General features: G+C 55.8%; 1 protein-coding gene across 9 annotated transcripts in view; it reads left to right on the top strand.

The window, feature by feature from the left end:
* The window catches only part of MYO18A (myosin XVIIIA), a 151764-nt gene that overhangs the window by 118077 nt on the left and 27752 nt on the right, over positions 1–5935 (top strand). For all 9 annotated transcript variants that reach the window (XM_069089762.1, XM_069089767.1, XM_069089770.1 and 6 more), the window contains 5 exons: positions 177–331; positions 2549–2672; positions 2761–2961; positions 4648–4758; positions 5488–5592. In XM_069089762.1, the coding sequence (XP_068945863.1) occupies positions 177–331; positions 2549–2672; positions 2761–2961; positions 4648–4758; positions 5488–5592 (696 nt within the window). The remainder of the gene's footprint in view (positions 1–176; positions 332–2548; positions 2673–2760; positions 2962–4647; positions 4759–5487; positions 5593–5935) is intronic.

Raw genomic sequence — 5935 nt, forward strand, 5'->3', positions numbered from 1 at the left:
CTCTCCTTGCTCCCTCCTTCTCTTTCCTTCCCTCCTCTCTCTCCTTCTCTCTTTCCTCTTTCTCTCCACCCCCCTCCCACTAGACCCCCACATCCTGCTCCATTGCTCCCTGGCCCCTCTCCCACGGCCCTTGAGTTGCCCTGACTCCCTCCCCCCTCTCTGCCTTGGCTCCTTAGCTGGTGGACCTGCAGGCCGACAGTGACGAGAGCCAGCGCACCCACCAGCAGCTCAAGAAGAAGTGCCAGCGGCTGACGGCAGAGCTGCAGGACACCCGGCTGCACCTGGAAGGCCAGCAGGTCCGCAACCATGAGCTGGAGAAGAAGCAGAGAAGGTAGGTGAGATGGACCCACTTGGGCCTCCCCGGCTTCCACGTGCTCCTGCCTTTCCTTTCTCTCTCAGCATCTGAGGGAGCCAAGGCAGGGACACCCTGAGCCCCTCATGCTGAGAGATCCCCTGATACACTGAACTGGGCCCCACAAATGCACCTCTCCCCACCCTGGACTGGGAAGAAAAGAAGGGAGTACACAAGCTTGACTTCTCCTGACATGCCAGGTGTCAGGCGAGGGGCAAGTTCCACTCCTGCAGTGGGCCTTCGGAATAAACCCAGGGCAAGACCTGGGTAGCCACACCAGGTCGACAGCCTGCTGTGGCCACTCTGGGCTCCCACTCTTCACCACGCCGCCGCCGGGGCAGTCATTGAACCCAGAAGGAAGGAGCAGCAGCTGAGGACTCCCCAGGATCCAGGCTCTCCCCTTCCCTGAAACCCACCCAGCCCTCCTCCCTCATGCCTGAAAGCTCCCATTCCCTTTCACTCAGCTTTCCTCAGTTACACAAACACACAAACACACCCTCCTGACTCTGATGTCGTTAAACTGCAGAGCTAGAGATACTGCCAGCTCATTATGGTAATGACACAAAGGAGGGGGGCCACAGCCCTCACTGGAGGAAATCCAATCTAAATTAATTTCCCTAGTGGGGGCTTCTTCATTAGGAGAGGAGGGAAAGCTTAGGAGCCTGTGCCCCCCGGGGAGGATGGGGAGCCCCAGGGGGGTGAGAACAGATCCCAGCTCCATTGGGATGGCCAGAAGATGTCCCTCCACCAGTGCCAAAGGGCTTGTGCCACCTGGGCACACCTTCCTCTTGCTGGCCTGCTGACCAGGTCATGCCTCTGAGATTTCTAGTAAGAACAGTGCTCACCAAGTGGGGGGAGCTGTGGAAAGGGCCCTCTTAGAGCTCACCATTGATGCAGCTGGACCTTCTAGGCCTGAGTTCTAGGGGACTGATGGGGGTTGTGGGTGGGTGGTCTTATTCCCCCTTAGATCCCTCCCGCTCCTTTCCCCCCAGCAGCCTCCATGACCCATCATCTCCCCAGATGCTGGCATCCTCAGCAGGACTAGTCTCAGAACTCCCCTGCTCCCTTTTCCCTGAGCCCCCCTGGGTGATTGCACCAGCCCAGGCTACCGAGCTCCCTGCTGGGCACCTTATTAGGTCTGGATACCCAGAGTTTGTGGAGGGGGTGGGAGAGCATTTCATTTTTCCACGGGGCTGCCTGATTAGCTATTCAGAGAAGGTATTAAGAGGAATTTCAGCAATTTGCTCGTTATTTAGGGTCTCTGGGCGGGAAATGAAAGCCTTGAGTGAAGGAGTAAAGAGAGAGGGCCCCCCAACTGTGTGCCCAGCAGGGAGACAGGGGAGGGGAAAGCAGCAGCCTAGGGAGGGAGTGCAGTGCGGGGTGGGGCCTGGGCTGTCTCCAGCTGCTCCTGGGGTGGGCGTGTCTGCTCCCAGAGGTCAGAGCAAGCAGGCCATGCTGCTTGTGCCACCAGCTTAGCCAGGGCCTGGTCCTGGGGCCCCCTTGTTTTACAGATGAGGAAACTGAGGCCCAGAGAGATTAAACAACTAGTGTCTTAGATTGGATCTGAACACAGATGCCAAGCTGCATCTCAGTTGAAAGCCCTAGGAAGAAGGGTTGGACGAGCCTCTTGTGCTTCCTTATGTCCAGGAGGCAGAGCAAATGACCCAAGCCCTGACTGCCCCAGGGAAGGGCCACAGCTTGACCTGGGATCCCTATCTACCCCCCAAATATCTTTTTCTTTTCCCAGGCAATTAGGGTTAAGTCACTTGCCCAGGGTCACATAGCTAGTAACTGTCTGAGGCCAGATTTGAACTCAGGTCTTCCTGACTCCAGAGCTGGTGCTCTATCCACTGTGCCACCTTAGCTGTCCCTGCCTGCAAGTATCAAAGAGACAGTACAGTGTATTACAAAAAGGACTGGCTTTGGAGTCAGAGGAACTGAGTTCAAATCCCACCACCTGTGTGGCCTTGAGCAAATCACTTAATTTCCCTGAGTCTGTTTCCTCCCCCTGTAAATTGAGGGGGTTGGACTAGGTGGTCTCTGAGGTAATCTTCAGCTCAAGAGTCAGCTTTCTGCCGGGATTCTCTGCACTGTTTCCTTGCCCACAGCTCCCTAGTCATCCCTGGAGGTAGCAGAGCAGAAGTCTGTCCCCTCAGTCTGATGGGCTACACTGCCATGTGTTCTGTCCTATCCCAGGTTTGACAGTGAGCTCTCCCAGGCTCACGAGGAGACCCAGCGGGAGAAGCTCCAGCGGGAAAAGCTGCACCGGGAGAAAGATGCCCTCCTGGCTGAAGTCTTCAGCTTGAAGCAGCAGATGGAGGTGAGCATGGGCTCTGAGCCCCCAGCGGTGTCCCCAACTCACTCACCGCCCCCATCCCCGGCTGATGTGTTTTCTTCTCTCACTCTAGGAAAAAGACATGGACATTGCTGGCTTCACGCAGAAGGTGGTCTCCCTGGAGGCCGAGCTCCAGGACATCTCTTCTCAGGAGTCCAAGGATGAAGCCTCTCTGGCCAAGATCAAGAAGCAGCTCCGGGACCTGGAAGCCAAGACCAAAGATCAGGAAGAGGAGCTGGACGAACAGGCGGGGACCATCCAGATGCTGGAGCAGGTGAGGGGGGCAAGGCACTGATAGAGAAGGAGCTGAAGGAAGGAGAACAGCACTTACTAAGGGCTTCCTCTGTACCGTGCATGGCGCTAAGCTCTGATCCTCACAGCACCCCCTGCGAGGTAGGTGCTAACGTCATCCTCGTTTGCACTCAAGGAAGCTTGAGGCCCAGAGAGGGCAGGTGACTTGCCCAGGGTCACACAGCTAGTAAGTGACAAGGGTGGGCTTCAAACCCAGTTCTTCCTCAATCCCACAAGTGGTGGGACTCAACGCCCGCTGCCCCACATTGCCTCTGATGCTTCCGTTGTCTGCATCTCCTCACCCAGGTTGGTAGGGGAGAAAGGGACTCATTTTAACCCTGCTTACAAAACCCTGCTAGATACCTGTGGGAGGCAGCAAACTCTTTTCTTTCTTTTTTTTTTTTTAAATTAATATCTTCCATTTTCCCATCACCTACATTTCCCAATGTCTTTCCTTGTCTTCCCCAGCTGGATAGCTAGCTCTTTTTTCTTCTTTTTTTGGGGGGGGAGGCAATCAGGGTTAAGTGACTTGCCTAAGGTCACACAACTAGTAAATGTAGGAGGCTGGATTTGAACTCAGATTTCACTGATTCTGGGTCCAATACACTGCTTCACCTAGTTGCCCAGGTCGTCAGGGAATTTTGTGAGAGGCCCAAGGCATAAATACTAGCCTTCTCACCCAGCCTAGAGAACCACAGATGCCCTCTTTCTGAACAGGAGCCATGACCCCAAGAAGGTGAAGCCCTCTTCTCTAATAGCCTACCCTTCCATATTTGATCTCCCTGGTGTAAGCCCACCTAGGCTTCTCTGTAGTGGGCCAGTCACCACCCAGCAAGGGCATTCTCCTCATCCAGAAAGGCCAGCCACCCAATGGAGTCCACGAGAGAAGGAGATGGGATTAAAGGGGAGCCAGCTGATTTGGGGGGAGGTGCTGGACAGTTACCTCTGGAGCAAGCCTAGGATACTACCTGCTAGTTGAGTGCTAAACTCATGAGCTCTGCCGTCCAGTTCTCCCCGGGGAAACTCTGTCTCCCATCTCGGCACCTTTGCACAGGCTGTGCCCCAGTGCACTCCATGCTCACCTTCCCATCTTAGAATCCCCAGTTTCTTTCAAAACTCAGCTCAAGTGACTCTTCCTCCACGAGACCTTTCTTGACCCCAGCTACTCCCCCCGCCTTCCAAAAAAACCCTTCTCTTATTTATTTGTACAGATTTTCTATCTACTTGTATAAGCATCTCTGATGGGCAGTGTAGCACAGTAGAGGGAGCTGGCCCCAGAGGCAGAAAGGCCTGCACTCAAGTCCCAAGCTAGCACCCTCAGGCTGAGTGACCCTTGGCAAGTCACTTCTTGTCTTATTGCCTGAGGTAGCTTGCAGAAGCAGAACTGGGGCCAGTCTGCCTTAGAGAGGGCACCAGTGAAATCAGGCGTGGGTCCAGAATGCGGGGACTTGTTACCAGGAAAATCTGGGAGCCGGAAGATAAAATATCGCCACAAAAACCCATTTTGAAAAGAAGACTGTGGTAGAGTGTAAGCCCTTGGAGGACAGGGATGGTGGCATTATTGTCACTGCTTTCCCAAGATCTCCCACCCTGCCTGACATACAGTAGGTGCTTAATGAGTGCTCCTTGCTTGATTGATTTGTGTTGGGCTGTTCCCCTGTGCCTCCAGGCCAAGCTTCGCCTGGAGATGGAGATGGAACGGACCAGGCAGACTCACTCTAAGGAGATCGAGGGCCGTGATGAGGAGGTGGAAGAGGTCCGCCAGTCCTGCCAGAAGAAGGTGAGGACATGTGCGCGGCACACCTGCTGCCAGGACTTGGCTCCCCGCCCTCCCCCATTCTCCCCTGACTTTGGGCACTTGTGCTCCAAGCCTTTGGGGACAGTCACCCAGCTACACCCCCTCCGCCCTCCCCAGAATAACCAGGCCTGGCATCGTGGGGTCCTCCGCAGACCACTCTTTGTGACCTTTGTAGAAGATCACGATCAAGGGATTCCTCGTCCTTCAGGGCTGCCTATGCCGCCAGCGGCCTTAGCTGTCTGTGCCAGCCAGGCATCCACTGACCCAGCTCACCTTCCTGTTGCTCTGGGGCGATCCTTGGAGGAGGAGGAGGAGGGGGTTGGGGACTGCCCTTGGCCCCGATGGCCTCTGGGACTCCCTAATAGTTCTCGGGCATGTCCTCCTGCTGTCCACTTTGGGTGGCCTTTGGTGTGCTGTCCCCAGCCTCCAGGCGTATGATAATGCTCTAGAGCTGAAAGGGACCTCAGAGATCACCTAATCCAGCCCCCTTAGCTTTACAGATAAGGAAACTGAGGCCCAGAGAGGTTGTCCTAGAGGGGCACTGAGAGCCACAGTTGTTCAGAGCCTGTGTGCCCAGGCCCGTTCTAACCCCGTCTGTTTCCCCTCGTGTAGAAGGAGCTCGGGGATAGTGGGGGGTGCCACAATACCTCCCCTTTGGATGTGCTGCTGGGTACCGGGGCAGCCCATGTTTTCTTTCACCCGTGGCTTTAGCTGAAGCAGATGGAAGCACAGCTGGAGGAGGAGTATGAGGACAAGCAGAAGGTTCTGCGGGAGAAGAGGGAGCTGGAGGGCAAGCTCACTGCCCTGAGTGACCAGGTGGGTGGGCTGGGGCGGGCTGGGAGGCCTGGCCACACATCCTCCAAGTGGCACGGGCCATTTTGGGTCATGGAGGTTGGAGGGCTGGGCCAAGCCCCTCAACCACGGATGGCCCCAAGAGGGGCTCTGCTCACCTGGGCAGGGCTGGTCATGAGTCATCAAAGGGCTATGTCAGGGATGAAATGGGGGGGGTGGGGGGGGTGGAGAGAGACAGAGAGAGGAGACAGAGAGAGAGGACAGGGAGAGATAGAGAGAGAAGGAGACAGAGAGAGAGAGACAAGGAGACAGAGAGAGATAGAGGACAGGGAGAGACAGAGGAGAGACAGAGAGAGAAGGAGACAGA

This window comes from Petaurus breviceps, unplaced genomic scaffold, assembly GCF_028583685.1.
Source record: "Petaurus breviceps papuanus isolate PSGF00001 unplaced genomic scaffold, PetGlider_PUasm1.0 186, whole genome shotgun sequence".
NCBI classification, from domain to species: Eukaryota; Metazoa; Chordata; class Mammalia; order Diprotodontia; family Petauridae; genus Petaurus; species Petaurus breviceps.